At 59.1% G+C, this 20,478-nt stretch overlaps 3 protein-coding genes across 7 annotated transcripts in view; 1 reads left to right on the forward strand and 2 right to left on the reverse strand.

Moving 5' to 3' along the window:
* ZFP91 (ZFP91 zinc finger protein, atypical E3 ubiquitin ligase) overlaps positions 1-2,476 on the reverse strand; it is a 17,661-nt gene extending 15,185 nt beyond the window's left edge. Inside the window, exon 1 of the mRNA XM_015629937.3 lies at positions 2,441-2,476. Within this exon, the coding sequence (XP_015485423.1) occupies positions 2,441-2,445 (5 nt within the window). The 5' untranslated portion in view covers positions 2,446-2,476. The remainder of the gene's footprint in view (positions 1-2,440) is intronic.
* Positions 51-5,188, forward strand: LPXN (leupaxin). 2 transcript variants are annotated; one of them, XM_015629939.2, is made up of 9 exons: positions 51-2,280; positions 3,022-3,125; positions 3,233-3,288; positions 3,503-3,608; positions 3,681-3,833; positions 3,913-4,086; positions 4,169-4,250; positions 4,439-4,587; positions 4,665-5,188. In XM_015629939.2, exons 1-9 carry the CDS (start codon positions 2,268-2,270, stop codon positions 4,929-4,931), a joined length of 1,104 nt encoding a protein of 367 aa, XP_015485425.1. In that variant the 5' UTR covers positions 51-2,267; the 3' UTR covers positions 4,932-5,188. The 2 variants fall into 2 exon arrangements, with proteins under 2 accessions (XP_015485425.1, XP_015485426.1); XM_015629940.2 differs by having other exon boundaries at positions 53-2,280; positions 3,684-3,833.
* Positions 5,189-5,367: 179 nt separating this feature from the next.
* Positions 5,368-19,152, reverse strand: CTNND1 (catenin delta 1). 4 transcript variants are annotated; one of them, XM_033515274.1, is made up of 20 exons: positions 18,845-19,152; positions 17,774-18,087; positions 16,680-16,751; positions 16,277-16,435; positions 15,553-16,085; positions 12,128-12,591; positions 11,851-12,034; positions 11,490-11,607; positions 11,029-11,182; positions 10,624-10,641; positions 10,304-10,372; positions 9,543-9,670; positions 9,274-9,424; positions 8,844-9,036; positions 8,640-8,754; positions 8,030-8,117; positions 7,638-7,685; positions 7,419-7,516; positions 7,197-7,271; positions 5,368-7,005 (listed from the first exon to the last, which is right to left on the reverse strand). In XM_033515274.1, the coding sequence occupies exons 2-20, from the start codon at positions 17,966-17,968 to the stop codon at positions 6,997-6,999; spliced, it is 2,871 nt and encodes a 956-aa protein (XP_033371165.1). In that variant the 5' UTR covers positions 17,969-18,087; positions 18,845-19,152; the 3' UTR covers positions 5,368-6,996. The 4 variants fall into 4 exon arrangements, with proteins under 4 accessions (XP_033371165.1, XP_015485412.2, XP_015485414.1 ...); XM_015629926.3 differs by lacking the exon at positions 10,624-10,641 and having other exon boundaries at positions 18,845-19,147; XM_015629928.3 differs by lacking the exon at positions 7,197-7,271 and having other exon boundaries at positions 18,845-19,147.
* Positions 19,153-20,478: the final 1,326 nt, after the last annotated feature.

A 20,478-nucleotide genomic window follows, 5' to 3' on the forward strand; every position in this document is an offset into this window, starting at 1 on the left:
CCGTCGGGCGGCGGGTGAAAGTCGGTGACAAAATGGTGGCCGGCGCAAGGGGGGCGGAGCACACAGCCCTAGCCCCGCCCGCTTCCGTCCCGCGGCCGCGCATGCGCGGTGCCAGTCGGGAGTTGTAGTTCCACCGGAGATGAGGCCGCGCCGGTTCCCCGTTCCCGGCTGTGTCCCCGCCCCGAACGGGCCCTGGGCAGGAGCCCCGGGAGCGGCTGTGCGGGGGGACCCGCCCCCGTGATCTCCAAGGCCCGAGCCCCTCCCCAAAACAACCCCACCAGCGCATGGTTCTCCCACAGGAACTGCATTAACACATTAAACCCACACAAAACCCCAAAGCTTCACCCCCACAGACGCTGAGGGCACCACCCGGGAGCGGGTTTTGTCACGGTCGCCATTTGGACCTGGACTGATCCTGGCACAGTATTCCTTTGCCTTGGCTGTAGCGGGATGTGACACCAGGCCAGGATCGAGGGCTTGGATTGGGGAAGAGGACTGGGACGTGATTGCTCTGGAGCGGAGGGTTTGGCTGATCTTACCCACAGTTTTAGGACAGGAGAACAAAGGGTAACACTTCCCCAGAACAAGGTGCTCCTCATCCTGCCTCAGGAGACAGCAAGAATCACAGGGGTTCAAAGAGCCCGCAGAGTTCAGCTGGAAAATCCTGTTTGCTGAACTGGTTCCCACCAGAGAGAGGGCTCCAAGCTTCCTTTTGCTTCCGCATTTCAAGTCCTGAGCTTTGGTATGTTCCTAGAAAACAAAAGCTTCCAACAGTTCCTGAGAGTGTGCTAATAAACCCCCTCACTGTGGAGAACCACACTCCCCTGACCCAGACACTAGGAAGGAGGTGAATGTCCTTGCATGAAAGCTAAAGAAAACCTCAGGGTCTTTGCAGAGGGATTTCTCCTGTCCCTGCTTATTGTCAGCCCCATGCCAAGCTGTCCCTGTCATTGTTATGACTGATTTCCCCTCTGCAGGCAGGGCTGGAGTCACTTCATTCTTGATAGAACAGGGGAGCAGAGCTCAGGGCAGGGCACAGCTCAGCCTTTGGCCTCTGGATTCTGTAAGGACACGTTTTAAGAAGTTCAACTCCAGATGCTCGTGTGCACTCAAGCTCACACATCACTAAATCACTGAGAAAGCTAAAAATAGCCTGAAACCTTCCGCAGGCAGGAAGGTTCTGCTGTGTGCAGAACGGGAAGCCCCTGACAGAAGGATCCCATCTCCAAGCAGCCCTGAGGAGTGACACCAGCAGTGCCTCCTCTCAGCTTTGGGTGGCTCTCAGCATTCCTGGCCTGAAACACAGCCCGGACACAGTGGCTTGGTGTCCCAGGGGCCTTTTCCTGAGGTGGGGCTGGGCTGGATGTCCCTGCTGTGAGCAGGCAACAAATTGGTGTCAGGAGTGAAGTGAGCCCTGAGGTGGCAGCTGGAGGGGCTCAGCTCCAGCCCACCCAGGGACACTGCTCAGCAATGCCCAGGAGCAGGGCCAAGGCAGTGCCAGCCTGACCCCTGTGGGTACAGGTGCCTCCCCACAGAGGACAGAGTCTGTGGCTCATAACCTTTGCTCACAAGGGTTTTTCTGGTTGGACTAAAGAGGATCCAAGCCAGGACATGGTGAAACTTTGGCAGGGCTGGTGGCCAAGGTGACTGAGATGTTGTTGGTCACCTACCAGGTGCTGCCTCCTCCAAACACCCAAACAAGAGCCTAAAGGACATGCCAAGCCATGTGCACCCACCTCTGGCATTAACACTCCCTCCGTCCCTTGGAGCTGTTTCCACATCCACTGTCTGTTCCCAGCAGCGCCAGGAGATTTCTCTGCCAAAAAGGGATTTGCTGTTACCTGGAAATCGATGATGAGGCTCCAGAAGTGTCCCACAAAGGTTCTACTAGAACGTGACAGCACTGCTCCATCATGCTGCCACAAATCCATTTCCACCCAGCACTGAGACGCCATCCCTTCTCACACGTGGCCAGTGGCTTTCAGAAAGGGCCTGGACATCCACGTCTTGGCTTCTGGAGCTCCTTGGGCAGCCCATTGGCCAGTTTCTCCCCTCTGCAGCCCCAGCCTGGGCTGTTTGTGGCTCCCTGTGTCCCAGTTGTGCCTGTCACATGTGGTGTGAGGCACACAGCCCACAAAGGAAACCCTGGGTGACAAACCCCGGTGCGGGGGGCGGAGGCGAGACCGGAACAGAGCTGGTGCAGCCTCGACTGCCATCGCAGCACCTCGGGGTGCTGCCCTGGCCCTGGGACCCCACACCAAGGCAGGATGGAGGATTTGGGTAAGTTGGGACTCTCCAGACCTGATCTTGCAGCCAGGCCAGGCTTGGGGTCACATTTTTGGCACCTCTGGGGAGCGAGCCTTTTCCTTCCTGTACCTCAGGACCTGGAGGGGATGCTGCAGAGGGGCAGCCATGGAGCCCTGCTCCCTCCTGTACCTACCCCATCCCAAGGGACCGATGGGGCCAGTGGTTGAGCGAACACTTGGCCAAAAATGGAGCCAGCTTGAGAGCAGGAAATGGGCTGTGGCAGCGCCACAACCCTGGCTGCACCCAGCAGGAGCTGGGAGCTATCCCTGGCCTGGGGTGGGGGAGCAGCCACACTGCTGTGGGCATTCCCTGTTTCCCAATGTGAGGGACAGCCGAGGCAGAGAGGCGAAAATGAAAAGGAAAAGTGCTCGGCCCAGCTTGGGGGAAGTGGTGATCTAGACACGCAGGATGGGCCCAGGGTGAGCTTTTCCCTGCCAGGGCTTCTGCTGAGTCAGGTTGGGGACTGGCAGAGGTTTCTTTGCTGACATGGTGTGCGGGGGAATGACCCTTTGCCCCACTCTTTGGGAAGGTGAGCACATCCTGCACTGGGATGGGCACCTTGGGGAGGGTGCTCAGGACCCCTCAGGGGCACTGGCAGCTGGCCAGCAGGATCTGCTGTGACACTGCTTTTGTTCCTGAGATTTTGGGAGTGGTACAAGACCACAGGGTGGGCAGCTACTGGCTGTGGGGCCTGACCCGGGTGTATCTATGCAGATGCTTTGCTGGAAGAGCTGGAGCAGAGCTCCTGCCTGGCCTCCAAGGAGCGCGCTGTGCAGGGACCAAGCTCCTGCCAGGATGCCCAGCATGGTACCCTGAAGGTAATGCCTGGGCACAGAGACCTCTCAGCTCATGATGGTGGTGCTGGACAGGGGAAGCTGCCAGGGGAACTCCCTGAGGACTCTGCCACAAAGGCTTGTCCTTCCAGGTGCCGCTGCCACCTCGAGCTCAGCCTCCAGGAGAAGGTTTGGATTCAGTGTACAGGTAAAAATGGCCATGGGAGGGCAAAGCCATCGGGGGCTGCCCATTCCTTGCTGGGATCTGCCACCCAGGGTCACCTGGGACAGACTGTATCCTGCACACCTGCAGTGTTCCCTGTGGTGGCCTGTGGGAAAGGGCTGTGTTGGCAGGGGTGGAGGGGTCTCGGTACCAGCCTTGGGGTGGACACCACAGCATCTCCCCTCTCTGCCACGTCCAGCACCCCTGTACCAGTCCCAAAGCCGCTGCTCCCCTCACCCCCACCCACGGAGGCCGCCTGGCAACTGGATGAGCTCCTGGCCGACCTGGGCCACACGCAGAGCAAGGTGAGCCTTGGCCCTGGAGCAGCAGGCTAGGGGGCTTGGCCCTCACCCAGACCTCACCATCCTCCTTCCCAGCAGCTGGCAGCTGCAGGGCAGGGAGCCAGGGTGCCCATGGAGTCCTTGCTGGACAACATGCTGGACAGCCTCACCCGGGACCTGCAGGAGCTGGGAATCACGGCCGCACCTGCCGGCATCTGCGCCACCTGCCGCAAGCCCATCGCTGGCAAGGTGAGTCCCCGCCCCACCCCGGTACCCCTGGGCATCCCCCTGGAGCTGCCCTCACGGCCCCTGTGCCTCCTTCTCGTAGGTGCTCACAGCCCTGGGCAAAACCTGGCATCCCGAGCACTTCACCTGTGCCCGCTGCGGGCAAGAGCTGGACAAGGGGCCCTTCTTTGAGCAGGGCGGGCAGGCGTTCTGTGAGGAGGATTATCACCAGGCCTTCTCCCCGCGCTGTGCCTACTGTGCCGGCCCCATCCGCGAGGTGAGTGAGTGAGTGAGTGAGTGATCCCCTGGCCTCCCCCTGGCTGCCACCACCAGCCCCCTCACCTCGGCTTTTTCTGCAGAAAGTCCTCACGGCCCTGGAGCAGACCTGGCACCCTGAGCACTTCTTCTGTGCCCACTGTGGGAAGGTGTTTGGAGATGAGGGTATGTCCCAAGGAACAGGTGTGGGGGTTCTGCCCCCATCCCAGGTATTCCCTGCTCTTGCACTTATCACTCCATCTGACAGCTGCCCGTGGTCTCTCTTTGCCTTCTATCCTGGTTACCTCCATGTCCCACTGTCCCCAGGGTGAGCCATCCCCAGATGGGTGCCCATCCCAATCCTGTCCCCACAGGATTCCTGGAGCGCAACGGGAAGCCATACTGCCACCAGGACTTCCTGGCCATGTTTGCCCCCAAATGCCAGGGCTGTGAGCGCCCCGTCACGGACAACTACCTGTCGGCCCTGCAGGGTGTCTGGCACACCGAGTGCTTCGTGTGCACGGTGAGTGGGAGGGCAGGGAAGCACTCAATGGGGGTGGCTCCCAGGGCCACGCCAGCCTTCCCCTCTCCTTCCCCCAGGAGTGCCTGACTGGCTTCACCGGTGGGTCCTTCTTTGAGCTGGAGGGACGGCCCTACTGCGAGCTGCACTTCCACCAGCGGCAGGGCACCATCTGCCACGGCTGCGGCCGCCCCGTCACCGGGCGCTGCATCACGGCCGCGGGGCGCAGGTACCACCCCGAGCACTTTGTCTGCGCCTACTGCCTGGGCCGGCTGCACAAGGGCACCTTCCGTGAGTGCGGCGACAAGATGTACTGCCAGCCCTGCCACGACAAGCTCTTTGTCTGAGCCCCAGCTGCCCAGCACACAGCCTCCGTGCCTGGATGTCCACGGTATCGTCCCCACCATCATCATGCCTGGCATTGTCCCTGCTGACCCAAACACGCCTCATATGCCACCCATCAACATCCCTGGAGCTGGTTCTGCTCGGCTAACTGCCCCCAGCCTTGCTGCTGCCAGGCATCATTCCTTGTTCCCGTCCCTGCAAGACATCGCTGGCACTGCCCCTTGGACCTGAAGCAATAAAATACCTGGTCCTGCTTTTTCTCTGCTTACTGGTGGCTTTGAAGACAAGGATGCAAGGCAAGGTGGGAGGGCTGGGAAATACCACATGGTTTGTCACAAAGTGATGCCTCTGGGAGCCACGGAGAACAGCACCACTCCTGGAAAAGACACCTAGGCCCAGCAGCAAAGCCAGAAACACCAAAAAGGACAGGCACACATCACACTTTAAAAACTTTATTTATATAAAAAAATCATTTTGTTTTAAAAGCGTTACAAGAGTGTGCACAGGAATCAGACAAGGAACGGCTTGGCGCTTCCCCCTCCCCACCTCCTTGGCCCTCCTCCCCACCAGGGCCAAGGAGGAGAGAAGGGCGACGCTGTCTTTTTGGTTCATTTGAAATTAAAAATTAAAAAAGGAATTAGTGTTTTACATATTTAAAGGAAAAGAGAAGAGTTAGACCCCAGAACAAAACCCAACCGAGCTGAGGTGGGGCTGGAAGCAGGGCAGACCCAGCTGGAGCTGGGGGGGAACTGGGGCAGGAGCAAGGCACCAGCTCTGCCCCTGCCACCTCCCCGTGCCCTGAGAGCCCGCCCTGGGGGGAGCCCCGGGCTGGGAGGGCTCCTGCTCCAGTTTGCAGCCTCCTACAGAGGCTTCCAGTTGCACAGGGAGCCCCAGGGCCCCCCAAAAGATCACAGCACATGGATGTGCCCCAGCACCACAGCCAAGAGGAGGAGGAGGAGGAGCACACCCCAACTCCATGGCAGCCCAGGCCAGGATGCAGATGAGCATCCCACACCCTCTCAGTGAAGGCAGGGGGGTTGGGTTCCCCCCAAAACAGGCTCCCAGCCCCACTGCAGACAGGCAAGGCTCCCAGCGGGGAAAGGAAGAGCTCAGCCCTGCTGGAAGCCCAGGAAACTCCCCTTTTCCAGGGAAGCAGCCGGACAGTACGATTCAAAGAGCTATTTCACAGTGGCAAAAGAAAGGCACGTGTCAAGAAAAGGTCAGCGGGGCAGCGCCGTGGGATCCTGGCTCCAGGTGCCCGGCCCAGTGCGCCCCGAGCCGCCCGCTCTCCCCAAAACCCTGCTGCATCTCCTCCCCCCACAGGGACCCCCTTCCTCACAGAAGGATCCTCCTCATACAGGCACTGGGTGGGTGCCAGGGCCCCATCCAGACTCCTCTGCAGGATCCAGAGCTGGATCCCCCCTTTCCCATGACCCCAAAAGCCTCATCTAGAGCAAAGCAAGAGACGTTATTGCTGGTTTTCCTTCCCCTGGCCCTTGTGCCTCCGGCTCCTGGACCCCAGTCCTGCAGCCCTCAGGGAGGAGGGACGCTCCTGTTGTCCCCACGGCCCTGGTTGAAGAGTGATCCCACATGAAAAAATATAACCTATAGGCAACAAAACCAAACCAAAAACAAGGCGGTGGTGAGTGAAGTCCCAGTCCCCGTCCCTGCAAGACACCTTGGAGCAGGGGGAAGGTGTGGGAGAGAAGGCAGCTCCTGGTCAAGGCAGAGATCCGAGTCCTTGTGCAGCATCCACGCCGGCTGATCCGGCAGAGTCAGGCAGGAAGGTTTTACTCTCAGGAGGAAGGAAGTGGTGGGGGACGGGAGGAGGAGTTCTCAGTGGTGGTGTCCCAGAACAAGGAGGTGCAGCGGCCTGGAGGAGACCGAGTGGCCTGGGCTGCCCTGGGGACTCAGCCCAGGCATTTGGCTGGATGGTTGGCACAGAGAGTCCAGCAAAATTCCAACAATAAGACAAGGTAAAAGTCGGTCCATTCCACCATGAAGAGTTATATATTTATATATATAATATATTATCAACTCAAAACGGAGCAGAGGCAGGGAGGCCAACTAGATCTTCTGCTGTGGAGAGAGAGAGAGAGATAGGGACAGGTGTTAAAGCTGGAGCGGGAGTGAGGGCGGAGGCAGGATCACGGCACCAGTGATTGCAGCAGCAGTAATTGGAGCAGGATTTGGCTGGCCAAGCACCCCTAACAGCACAGCAGGATCTGTCACCACTGTCAGATTGGGCAGGACACCATGGGACATACCGACATGGAGGAGGGCACAGCAGCATCTTCCTCTGCCTCCTCCACCTCAGGCTGAGACTCCTGCCCCTCCTCCTGCTGCAGACACATGCGGTTAGTAGAGGCCATGGCATGGGGGGTGTTAGTTGTGGGAAGCCCAGGTCTCCCCTCCTCTGCCAGACAGGACAGTGATGTGGCATTTCCTACACCCATCCCACTCTTCCTGAGTTAAAGAGAGCTGCTCACCATCAACGGCACTGCCTTCACCGGCTCCATGTCTCCGAGGTCACCAGATCGGTCCAGCGTCCTGCTGTGGTCCCTTTCGTTGAGTGTGGAATAGTTGTCTGGAGCAGGAGAGGAGACAGTCAGTCAGTCATGTCACCTCCGTGGGGGCTGCACCACTCCCACAGGAGATGTTAACTCCACCCTGCTCCCCACATATGGAGGGGGAGTCCCCTCTCCTACCTGGTCCCATGTTGCTCATCTGGATCTCCTCCCGGGAGGATTTCTTGTCTGCAAGCATGGGAGAACACATCAGGGACAGCTCCTGCAGCCAGAAGCTGCAGAGAAACTGCTCCCTGCCCTGACTAGGGGAGCCCAGGCCCAGCTGCAGCTCTGTGACCCAAGGACACCACAGGACCTACAATGCCAGCCCCAAGAAGCCATCCAAGCCCTAACTGATGGCTCTGATGGCCAGGAAAGCCACCCAAGGCCCATGCTAATGGCCCTGTGTGAGCAGCTGTGGCTGCTAGGGAAGCCAAAGCTGGAGAGCAGGAAGGGGACAAATGCCAGCTGCGCTGAGTACCCACAAGGCAGAGGGATGATGGCAGGCACAGGTGCTGAAGGCAAGCACATACCTGTTTTTTGGTTCCTGTCAATGAGAGGCAAGGTGCTGTCATCAAAGGAGTTGCCTCCCTGGGTCCGAGAGGCATTGCTCAGGTTCACCTATAGCAACAGTGACCGCTCAAATCCTGGGCCCAGAGGTTTCTTCCTCACCAGCACATCCCACCCTTATGGCACCAGCACAAACCCAGAAACCCTCCCACAGCCCTTGAGTAAGGGGTCCAAAGTAACCAGAAGGTGCTGAAGCCCCCCACTGCACTCCCATCAGAATGGGGGTGCCCTGCCTTGACCAGGGCAGTGCCTCCAGCAGCAAGGGCAGGCTCTGCTTTTGGGAAGGAAACTGAGCCTGGAAGAACCCTATTTTCAACACTGTCACAGCAGCACTTAGAGTGACAAAATTCCTGCCTCATGTTCACGTGGTACACAGACACTTTGCAGAGTGATCCTAGCAGAGACTTCCTGCTGGCCATTAGCTGAAAAACGGCACAGGGACACCTCTGTGGGTGCCCAGTGCCACCAGCAAGGTGAAGAGCTGCAGGCCAGTACTGTCAAGCTCCAGAAACACCCTTCTCCCTGCTGCAGGACCCCACCTAATGCCCTGGCCACCATGAGGCATCCCCACACCTGGAAATCTGACTTCTTCCAGCCTTCCTTCTCAAGGGGCTTCCGCAGCTCCTTATAGCCCCAGACTGTCTGCAAGACGAGGGCGGCTGCCCGGACTTCTCTCTCTGAGCGGTTCCTAGAAAGAGGCAAAGGAAGAGATGCTTGGAAACCCAGAAGAAGTGAAGCCCCTCTCCACCCCAACATCATCCTTTGAGCGGAGCCTACCCAGATTTGTTTATCAGCACAAGCTTCTCAATCCCCTGCGTTTCCCGGAGCTTTTTGGCCGCCTCGAGGTTGTCCACGATCACTTCATTGATGGTGTTGAGGATTGACACCACTGTGTCCTCAGACAGGTTTTTGGCAGGGGTCTGCTGGCCTCCAGGCAGGTTCTTCACTAGGTTGGGGATGGCATGTTTGCCTGGGAAGGATAAAGAGTTGGGCATGAGCAAGCAGGGAACAGGGCTGAAGGGAAAACCACTGACAGGTGACCCCTTTAGCTGTCCCTCTTTGCAGAGCTCAGCACTCTCTGCTCTGGGTGAGGGAAGCAGACAAAAGCTGGGCTGACGCTGTGCCCACACATTTCCCCAGCAGCCAAGAGGAGAAGGAGGAAGCTCCTGCCTAGCCTGCATGGATACAGGGAGCGTGCCACCCTCACCTATCAGCTCCTTGTTGCGCAGGTCCACGGCCAGGTTGCGCAGGGCCCCGGATGCCGCTTTCACCACGCGCTCGCTGTCGTGGGTCAGGAGGTCGGCGATGGCGGAGAGCCCCTTCTCCTGGCGCAGGGCTGAGCGGATGTAGCGGCCGTACTGCAGGGAGGCGCAGGGCCACCGTGTCACCCGGGGCTGGGGACACCGCTGCCAGCCCCCACGGGTGGTGCTCCCTGCGCCCTTTCCCTGTCGCACCGCCAGCTCTGTGGGCACTCACCGTCCAGCTGCCAGCGCACAGGTTCTGGATGGCTCCTGCTGAAGCCTCCAGGATAGCCGGAGTCTTGCTTTCCTTCAGGAGGGAGATGTATATCCGCACCACTTCCGGCTGGAAGAGGAGCTCGTAGCCTGCCAGGAGGACATGGGTAGGAAGGGGATAAACCCAAGGGCTCTGCTAGCATCAGCCTAATCCAAAGGGGCACTGGTGGAAGCTTCTACCCAGGCTCCCAGGGGGTAGGATCCTTTGCCAGGCTGCCCCAGGGTACCAGAAATCCCAGCCACTGCTTGGTCAGGGGCTGTGATTCACATGCAGTGAGACACTTGTCCCCAGAGGCTCCTGGGAATGACCCTTCCTCACTCTCATGGCTGGGGAACACTTTAAGACAGATTTTAGCTTTAAATCATGCCTATTCTTCATGCCCAGGAGTGAAAAACAGACAAGAAGGCAACTGTGCTGGCAAGTCTGAGACCACCACAGAGGGCTGTGTCACTGTGCTGTCCCTCAGCCCCTGGGGCAGTATTTCCCTCTGAAGCCTGTCCTAAGGCAGCACTGACCTCATCCCTGTATAAGATCCTCAGAACTACTGGCAGAGCTCATGTTTTAACAGGTCCTTGGGCATTCCTGCCCCAAACCCAGCTTCTGCCCATTGTAGAGACGCACTTCAATGGGAAACAGTTCCTCTTGCTCTCTCCTCTCCCAGAGCCACTGCAGCAAAAGCTGCCCTGACATCCAAGCCCTGCATAATCACTCGAGGAGCATACCTTTGGCTGGAGTTGTTCTTTTGGGAAAATCCACTGTGTCGGCACCAGGGTCTTCTGGGAGCTTTTTACCTTCAAAGTGCAAGTGGAGAGGTGTGAGACTCCTCCCCTCCTCACCTGCCTCAGCCCAACAGCTCTTTGCCACTTGCAGGAACAAGCCCAGAGGCGAGCTGAAGCCAAGCGACCAGCGTGTCGCAGGAGGGGACATTGGGGGCATTGGCCACGCTGCAGGCAGAATGTGCCCAGCTGGGGAGAGGGGCAAAGAGAGCTGGAGAAAGCACCCAATTAAACCACGGGAAAAGTAAAACCAAGAGCGCACTCACCTCTGGAGAACCACTCGTCTATTGGTGAGGTGGAGAGAAGGACAGGAGAGAGGGGAGGCAGGAGGAGGGAAGTGCCAACAGCGTCATGGGGCAGATCATTTGGCAAGAAAGCAAAGGGAAGGGGAAGGGGCAACACAGGAGAAAAGGGAAGGCGTGGAATTAGTGGACATGTATCCGTCACCAACCCGCCACCACAGACACCCACCACAGCTTGTGTCAAACGCTTTGGGCAAGCCAAGCAACAGCTCCCAGAGCCAGGGAAGCAGGGACCATTGCACCTCCAGAGAAAGCTGCCCTTCAGGCTTCACACGAGATGTCCAAGTAGGAGCACAAATACCCCAGACCACCCTCAAGACCTGTCTCTGTTCCCCTCCCTCCCTGCCCTGCTGCTGCTGGCACACGAACCTTTGCCCTTCTTGGCCCCAAAGCAGCTGGCGTTGTGGGGCCCGGCGTTGTTGGCAGGGACAAGGGGCGTCTCCTGGTAGCGCTCGGCATGGGGGATCTCGCGGTGGACTTGGTAGGACAGGTTCCTCAGCAGGCACACACAGTTCTCCACCAGCTGGAGAGAGAACCAGAGTGTCTGACTGAGACTGGGAGCAGCACTCCAGGTCTGCAAGCAAGGGCTCGACCCAGCCTTAAGCTTAAAGCTCAAGGAAAATTCAAGCAAAGACATTATCCAGGCTGATTGGGAAGGCCTGAGCCAGGGGACAGTGGTGTGGGGATGAGTGATACAACCAGACCCCTGCTGGGGGGCCAATATTCCTACCCCAAATTGCAGGCCGAGTGCCGGACACATTCTGGTCCAACAGTGCCAGGTGCACCCCACACAAGCTCTCCCTTTCCCAACACCAGTCCCACTGCGGTACCTTGCTGTCCAAGTCCTTCTGGCCAATCTCAGACTGCACAATGTAGATCAGGGCATCCACCAGCCCATCACACTCCCGCAGCTTCCGACGGGCCTCGCTCCGCTCCGAGCTCACATTCCTGACAGGCAGGAAAGAACCATCATGGGAGAGACAGCTGAGGGCAGACGAGGGGCAACCCACACCCCGCAGAGCTCAAGAGAGCTAACAGCTCCTGTAGCTCCCCTCACTGAGGGTAAATGCCTCCAAACTCAAGGTCTGCACCACCAGCAGCTGTCTTACGAGAGCAGCTGCTCCACAGTCCTCTGGAAGTGCCAGGAGTGTTGCAGCCCAAACCCAGGCCAGTGCTCTGCCAGATCCATACCTAAGGCAGCCAGCGGTGTTGGTGAGCACCGACTCCCACTCTATATGGCGGGGTTTGGAATCCTCGTTGGGCTCCCGCTCCCAGCCGGAGCGGGGAATGACCACCTCATCGGTCAGGGCATGTAGCGCGTGATCCACAATGGCCATTTTGATGGAATCGTGCGAGGACAGGTTCCACAGCGTCCCTGCAATGCCACAAGTGGAAGGTGAGCACTTGGACCCTGACCACAGACCCCACCCCAGGGGCCAGCCTGTCCTGCCCTCCCTGGAGCCACTACCTGTGATGACCTCGGTGAGGTCCATGTCGTGGGCCTTGCGCAGCAGGCGCACCAGCGCGGGCACCCCGTCGCAGTTCTTGATGGCAATCTTGTTATCCTGGTCCTTGCCGAAGGAGATGTTCTTGAGCGCTCCACAGGCACCATAATGCACCTCCTTCTTGGGGTGATCCAGCAGCCCCACGAGCACGGGGATGCCCTTCAGCCGGCGCACCTCCGTCTTCACCTTGTCGTTGCGGTAGCACAGGTGCTGCAGGTAGGCAGCTGCGTTGGACTTGACGGCGTCCAGCCGGAAGCTCAGCATGGCTATGACCTCCGGCAGCTCCGGCTGGCGCCAGTTCCCAGGGGCCGGGCCGCCTTTCCGCAGGCTGTCCAGGCTGGCCAGGCTGCCCCTCTCGTGCTGGGCCAGCGGAGCCCAGTAGTACCGGTCAGGAGCCACTTCATCCACCAGCATGTCTTCATAACTCCTAGGAGAGAGGGCAGAGGGCGTCTGAGCACAATCCTGGACCTGGGGGAGGCGGTGCCTCTTCCAGCCCAACAGGGATGGAAGGGATGAAGCTGGATCTTGGTCTCTGATCCCTGCAGAGGCAGGATCCAGCCCTGAGGCACAGGCAAGAGCCAGCACCACAGGCAAGGTGTGCTGCTGCTCTGGGGAGAGGCTGAGTTGGGCACCTAGAGACACACAGGCTCCAGGGATCAACCTCATGGCTCCCAGGGCAGGCCTGGGGAAGAGCTGTGCTCCCAGACCCCTGCCCTGGCCAGGAACAGCTCATCCATAGACTGGCAGCACTGGGAATGAGCCCAAACAAGCACATAGAAGTTTAAAGTGTAACTACTGCCCCGCATACCAAAGTGGCATTTCACACCCCCAGAACATACACCTCGCAAATACCAGATTCTCTCATTTTCGAAGTCATTGGCACTACAATCCTTCCCCCACCCCGGCAGAGGAATCCAGTGATTTCCAAGAGAAAGGGATGGGAGGGGACAGCTCAGTCACCCCTGCTGTGCCAGGGCACTGAGGACATTCAAACAAAACGAAGGAGAGGCTTCTACCTCCACTCCAGCTCACACCTGCCCCAGGGGCTGCTCAGCCACCTCCGGAGCTCCTGGATCAGGCACAGACACCTCCTGCCCCTGAGTATCCTGACAAGGATAGTGGCAGGTCCTGCTGCTGTCACCACTTCCCTTCCTACAGCCTCTGGTACATGACTTGTCCAAACCACCAGCTTTAGAGCCACTTCCACAGTCACATAACCCCTGGGTGCTGTGGCACTGGGCTGCCAGGCTGGCTTCCAGCAGGTCCCAGTGGGGACATGCCCCATGCCTGGCTGTGCAGAGGTGCCGAGGAGCAGCAGCACGAGGCTGGAGCGAGTCACAGCCACCAACACTTGCCAACACAGCTGGCAGCTCTGATGCCAAGACTCGCACTCCCCGGAAAGGACCTCCTGTCCCACCGTGGTACTGGATCCTCCCCTGAAATTGTGGAGGATCCCACGGTGCTGGATCCCCTCCAGGCAAGATGGGGCTAGCAAGGAATGGGAAGGACCCCCTTCCTTCCTTCCCTGCAGAGAGGGAGCTCTGACAAGACCCCAGAGCAGGGGCCGGAGCTCTCTGCAGCCGATGGATGGCAGCCAGCACGCACGGCATCCTGCGGCTCGAGGCACTCCTTCTGCTCCGCGTGCCTGGCGAGCTGCCTCCCCGAAGGAAGTCGTTAACAGCCAGGCTCCTGCTCAAGACAAACATCTGAGGCGGGGGGATGCTGCTCTCCCTGTTCCCATCCCTGTGAGCTGGGCAGCCAGTGTGGATGGTAACTGAGAAGGTGGGGGACAAGCCAAGTTCAACAGCGCCTGGATTCCACAGATTGCTGTGATCTTTATCGCTCTGCCCGGGGAGAGGGAGAGCTGGCTCAGGGGCCCACCAACCTATCTTTCATACCCTGAGCTGTTCCTGCAACTCCAACAGAGCTGACCTTCTCCCTCTACGTGACCTACATCCCTCAGTCTCCCCACCTGGCTGCAGCTCCTGCACTTGACTCCTGTAACTGCCTTCCCCCAGGACGTGGAGGAGCAGGAGCCCTGACATTTTCCTGCACAGCAGAGAGGACTCGTGGTCTCAAAGGCCACCCAGGGAAAGTACACAAGCTAGAGTCTCTGGCTGGACAAGCAGTCAGGGGCTGGACACACCTATATAACCCCTTCTGCCCAAGATGCTCCCTAAGGGACCAGGACCTGATGGCCAGTGCTCAAAACTGCCAACACTGGTTTGTCCTGGGCTGCCCAAGGAGTGAGAAGCCTGGAGCAGCCCTGCCTGCCCTCCTCCAGCCAGCACAAGCTACACAAAGCAAAGAGGCCGAGGAAAATCCATCTGGGTGAGCAACCGCCCCAACTGGTTCACCACAGCCCAGAAGCACTTGTGCTGGCACCAGCCACAAGGACAGACAAAGCTGCTCCTTCAGTCCCTCCGGGAGCCAGGAGCTACCATGGATTTACAGCATCCACCTGGATCAGGCAGATCTCCACAGGGGCTGGGAAGAGCCTCCTTTACCCCAGGTCTCTCCCTGTTGCCTCTGTTTTATGTCCCAGGAGCTTAGGCTGCCTGGGCCCACTCTGGGGCACTCAGGAGATGCTGACACAGTCCCTTCCCCATTTCCAGGACTCTGGCTCAGCCCCTCGCTCCTTTGCTACCTCACCATGCCCAGAGCCATCCCCCAGCACCTGCCCAAAGCCCTGCTGACAGCCCAGCCAGGAGGAGAGCAGGAAGCAGCACTTGTGCAGAGACAGCTGGCACAAGAGACATGGGCAGGAGTCATGGCCTCAGGCAGGTGACATCCTGAATACCTGGCAGGGCAGGAAAGACCACCAGGACCCTGCTCTGGCCTCTGAGGACGGCATAGCCCAGCAAGCTGGAGGAGCTGCCATCACCACAGACACACAAAGGGGAGAGGCTGCTGCTGCCAAACAGGTTGAGCAGCTTCTCCCAGTCGGGCTGTGCAGGAAAGCTCCTGGGGCACTGTGGGGCGAGCCCTGCTCACCCCAGCCTGGGCTAAGCTCCCCTTCCCTGGGCTGCTCTTGGCTCAGGGAGAGCACAGTCATGGGACTGCAGTTGCTCCCGACACACAGCCCACACAGGCACTGCTCCCAGAGGGATATGCCACACTGGAGCACTCACAGCCCTGGTGGCACAGAGGGAAGGGCCTGGAGCTACATCCAGCTGCCCACTGGAACTCCTCGCTGCAGGACGACTGGCTCTGGCTCAATTAGCACCCAGGTTTAACCACCAATTAAGGAGACAATTAGAAGCAGATACAAATTTCCTCCTGTGTGAGCTGCGTGTGACTCAGCTCACGGTGTTGTGGTGCATGGTCCTCCTTCCTCCAAATAAAGGTCAAGGGACCCCAGAGCACCCCAGAGCCTCCTGCCACATACCTGAGCCGCCGCCGAGCATCAGATGGGGTCCCCGCCCTCCTGGCCGTGCCATAGTCAGACATGAGCCCGTAGTCCACATCTTCAAAGCCCACGCTGCGCTGGTCATCCTCCAGGCCGTAGGGCTCAGGGTGGAAATGGTTGAGGTCCATGTTGCTGCCCCCAACACGCACCTGGGGCTGGGGGCCATAGATGTCCTGGCGGCTGGGGGCCCGGTAGGTGTCCATGGAGGGGCGGTAGCGCTCGTCGATGCGGGTGACGCGGGACAGGCTGCCGTAGCTGTGGTCACTGCCTGGGTACCCATCCTCATAGGGGCGGCCGTAGCCATCGGGGTAGTGGTAGTTGCGAGGGAGGGTGGCTGTGCCCGCCTGGCCCAGGTAGCTGCCGGGGCCCCCGTTGCCGTTCTTGCGGAAGTTCCTGTCCATGGTCTGGACATAGTTGCTGGTCACGGGGGACGTTTCCAAAGGCAGCCCATCAGGCCCCACTGGCACCTGCTGCACCGTCCGGGTGGTCACGGTCTTCACCACCTTCTTCACCTGGCAGGGGTGACACACATGGCAGGGCACGGTCACATCAGGAAACACACCGTGTCCCTGTGTCCCCGGATTCCCCTTCCAGCCCAGCACTTCAGGAACATTTCACACCCTGTTTCAGCTCGTGGCAGAGCACCCAGCCACCACAGTCCCCCACCATGCCCTGTCCCTCCATGGTGTCCCCAGGCCCGTACCGTGGTCTCTGTACGCCGAGTTGTCCCATCATCTGACGTCTCCACAGACACGACTGACATGGCCCCTTCTGGGTCTTCCTCCATGGTGTACGTCTCCTCCACGATCTGGCCCGGGTCCTGCATCCTGGGGATTGTGCTGTACAAGAGGTGGCTGTGGTCCTGAGGGGAGAAAGCAACAGGCAGTCAGGCCCTGTCACCAAACTGGGCCTTCCTGGCCTCAGCTGGACGAGAGATCTTTCTTCACAGGGAGCCCTGATACCTTTTGGAAAAAGGTACCTTTAAGCCAGAGGGGCCACATGAGGAGCCCAAATCACCCTCTCCCATTTCGTCTAGGGACATTGGAGCCATGTACCCTCCCAAAGCAAGCAGGCTGCCCACAGCCATAGGGCTGAGCTCCCCCTACCTGTGGCCCGTTGAGCTTCAGATCTGAATATTTCTGTCTTTCCAGGTCAGCATCGCCCAGGAAACGTCCGTTCTGAAACACAACAGGGCAGCAGGCCCATTACTACACCAATCTCCCAAGGACCCATGCTCAGTTCCCTGCAGGGCCCTGAGCAGCCCATCTCATGCACCTGACAGGCATCCACCATGCAGCCCACCGGAGCCCCCAGCAGAGGAACACACTCCTCAGGAGGGCTCTGTGCCACATGCAGCAAATCTCCTCCAGGTCTGCCCGGCCAAGAGTTGGAGGAAACACCTCAACATCCTAGCTCTCCTATATGCTCCTGATGGAACGGCCACGACCCTTCCCTGCTCCCTGGCAGGGCCCTGGACACCTCCTACAGCTCCTGACGTAAGAGCCACCAATGACCCCAGAGGCCCCCCTGGGCCTGAGAGAACCATGTGGAGGCCGATCACAGGGTGCTGCTGTTTGACACCTGAACTCTTCCTCTGTCCACCCTGCCCTTCCCCACAGGTCCCTCCTGGCACCACCACCTTCCACAGCCAGAAAGGCACCTGGCTCCTGCACACCACCACGCACCAGCCCTCCAAGCACCCCTCTCCAAGACTGAGCCCGAAAAAGTGAGGAGACACCTCAAGCCAAGGCAGATGAAACCACATTTCCAGCCCTGTAAAAAAGATCTCCCATCTCTGGTTTGGCCATGTGGGGACAGACAGATTCCAGGTATTTACCCTTTGTCACACACAGAAGGAGACACACACACACACCCCAGCCTCAGCATTTCAGCTGCACTCCAAGCAGCCGAGCAGGATGGGGAGCAGAGATACCCTGGAACTGACCACAGCCAACCTCTGACCTTCCCAAAACCAGAGCACAGCCAACCTGGCAGCAAGACCCTCCAGGCTGGCACCTCCTCTCCTGAATCCTCTGTCTGCCAAAGGAGGTCTGCACACCCCCAGACCGACTCCAGTACTTCAGTGCCACAAGAACAGCCGGGCCCTCCTCCACCTCCCATATCCAAGGAGGGCTGAGGGGAGGCAGCTCCAGGGGCTCCAGGAGCCTGTGCACGCCCCTCTGCCGAGGGGGTGTTTTACCTGGTGCCGCCGGGTGAGCGTGCCGTTGGCCAAGCCCGGGCCGGCGTCCTGTGGGGAGACCCGGACTCGCTCCAGCTGGGCTGAGACATGGCGCCGTTCCTCCTCCAGGGCCCGGGTCAGCTTCTCGAACTGTGCCTCCTGCTCCTTGACAGAGGCAAGGATGCTGGCGGTCGACTCCACTTCCGAGTCGTCCATGGGTGACGGGTGCCCAGGGTGGGCAGGGCGGGGGGCACGGGGAGGCACAAGCAGAGGCGGCTTGGTGTCAAGGTGAGGGTGGGAAAAATGACCCAGAAGGGCAGGAGCCCCTCTCTTCACTGCACATGATTTTGGGGGAGGAAAGGAGGAGAGAAGAGCGGTCAGAAGAGACTGATTTTGTTACAGCAGATTTTCAGAACAGGGGAAAAAAAAAAATAAAAAAATCTTATGGCATTAACACCCACTCCCACCCATCACCAGAGAGCTGGCAAGAGGGTCCTGGAGCAGGACTTAGATGCAAACTGTCCCAAGCATTAAAGCTTGGAAAAGTGGCACTGTGGGGACAGAAGGTCCCCCCAGCACAGCAAACAGCTGGGGCTGAGCCAGATTCAGAAGCACTGCTGTGGGCTGAGGGAAAACCTCATGGGCAAGGAAAAGCTGCGGGCAGACAGTGCAGGAGGGGAGGACATGTCCCCGGGGTGGGGCAGGGGACACTCCTGAAGAATGAGAAGTGACCCACATCCTACTGCTTCCTCCAGGGAAGGGTGGAGGGAGAGGGCCATGTATCTGCTCCCTCCTTCCTGGTGCAGTAAGAGATGGGGAGACAACCTTGGCTCCACAGCTCCTTCCTAGCCAGGAAAGAGGATGGAATATAATGGGATCCCCCTAAAGGGGATCCCATGAGCCCCTCTGAGTGCTGCCAAAACTCACCACCCTCCAGGTATGCACCAGGGCTCTCCCTCCAGGGATCCTCAGCCCACAGACCTGGGGATGGGCTTTGGCCTGGACCCCTCCAACACCCCCGCCCAAAGGAGAACAGCAAGTGAGCCACAATCAACATTTTGGTACAGAAAGGCAATATTCTTCCATACAGACCTGTCAGAGGAGGAAGCTCAGGTTTGATTGGCAAAGGCACGGGACAGCCAGGTCTAGACGCAGAGAGTCATGGGAGAAACAGCCCAGCCACCACAGTGAGGAAGCAGGAGGGAAGAAAGCTGCAGGGACAGCAGGAGCAGGTCAAAATCACACACAAGAACCCCCTAAACAGGAGGTAGGGTGGGCACAGAGCTGGGAAACGGGCATCTCTCTCCCAACCCCTCCCCTCTGAGGGATGGGTCTAGAAGGGCTGGTGGGCAAACACGGCACTGCTCCCACAACAGCCCCCCAGCTCCACGGAGACTCCACACCCCTCACTGTTCCTACCGACGGGAGAAACGGCAGAGGCGGAGAGGAGAGGCCAGGGCTCAGCCCTCCACCCCTCCTGCGCAGCCCGGCCGAGTCCCTGCAAGCCCGAGAGGTTTTCCCAAAGCTGTGCAGTCATGGCAGGCATGTGGGGACTCGCTCGAGCCGGGCAGGCAGCACAGAGGCTGCTTTCCCACGGTCTCCAACATAGGCTCTGCCCACTCCACTCCCCGGTGCCACCGCCCCACAGGGCCGATAAGGACGACCCGGGGCTGAGAGCTCACGCAGGAAGCATCCCTGTTCCCACCACTTCGTGCAGCCCCTCCAGACCCAGCCTGCAGTACATGCTGGTGCACAGCAGCTCAGTCAAGTCTTCTGATCTGTCAAACCCCTCCTCATTCCTCGTGTGGCTCTGCTCCCCAAAGCCTCCCTTGGGTACAGGCGCGTGTCAGCCACGGTGGCACCACCGCAACGGAGCCCAGCCATGCAGGGTGGATGTTTTCCAAGGGCTTTGGAGGGCACCCACAGCACATTCCACCATCTGGTCGCTGCCACTCTGTCATCTGCCTTCATCAATAAAAAAATCCAGTTGCTCTACTTGTGCCCACATGGTGCCCAGCAGGAGAAGAAGCTGTGGCACACCTGGCCCAGCCACGGACCCCAGGAAGAATGCAGCCCACCACCCTCTGGAGCCCAAGCAAGCTCTTGGAGGTTCCCAGACATGACTCCTGGCTCACGCATTTCCACCCCTCCCACCTTGCAACAGGTACTCCCTGAGGCTTTTCCAACAGATTGGCTCCCCAAGCCTTGTATGGAAATGCAGGGATAGCTCTGACCCTTGCTGCTCACCTGTCCTGTGCATTTTCAGGATTCTCCAAAGGAGAGGCCTGGTGGCTCCCAGAACAGTGCTGACACATCCCAACTCTCATCCCTGAGTAACACTCCCTATCTCTAGTGGGCTACCGCCCACTTTAAGCAGGGACACAGATCCCAGCCTTTCCAGGGCCCTGTGATGGAAGGGGAGCAGTTCCTTGCCACATCCCAGCATTATCCAGCAGGACATGGACCAGTCCTACCACCCCAGACACCCTACGCAACTGCAGCATCCAAAATCCCAGCCAGCAGTCCCCATGGCTTGTTGGGTTTGTTTCCAGAATGGTACTTCAGCAAACCCTTTAAAAGACGGGAACAGCCCCCTGTGGAGAACCGATCCTCCACAACACAGCCTTGTCCAAGCAGCTTTGCTCCCTGGCTGGCCCTCAACAGTCCTGATGCAGAAGAGACAGACTTTTAGGGAGCAGGAGGGCAGAGGCAGCTCCCTGAGTCCA

The sequence above is a fragment of the Parus major genome, chromosome 5 (assembly GCF_001522545.3).
Source record: "Parus major isolate Abel chromosome 5, Parus_major1.1, whole genome shotgun sequence".
NCBI lineage: Eukaryota > Metazoa > Chordata > Aves > Passeriformes > Paridae > Parus > Parus major.

Coding starts and splice junctions, on each gene's coding strand:
- CTNND1 (XM_033515274.1), bottom strand. CDS start 17,968: ATGGACGACTCGGAAGTGGAGTCGACCGCCAGCATCCTTGCCTCTGTC. Junction 9,037..9,273: donor GCGCAACAAGGAGCTGATAG/GTGAGGGTGGCA, acceptor TATCCTTCCCAG/GCAAACATGCCATCCCCAAC. Junction 8,755..8,843: donor GTGCTGATAAACAAATCTGG/GTAGGCTCCGCT, acceptor GCCTCTTTCTAG/GAACCGCTCAGAGAGAGAAG.
- LPXN (XM_015629939.2), top strand. Junction 4,087..4,168: donor GTGCCGGCCCCATCCGCGAG/GTGAGTGAGTGA, acceptor CTTTTTCTGCAG/AAAGTCCTCACGGCCCTGGA. Junction 4,588..4,664: donor CCGAGTGCTTCGTGTGCACG/GTGAGTGGGAGG, acceptor TCCTTCCCCCAG/GAGTGCCTGACTGGCTTCAC.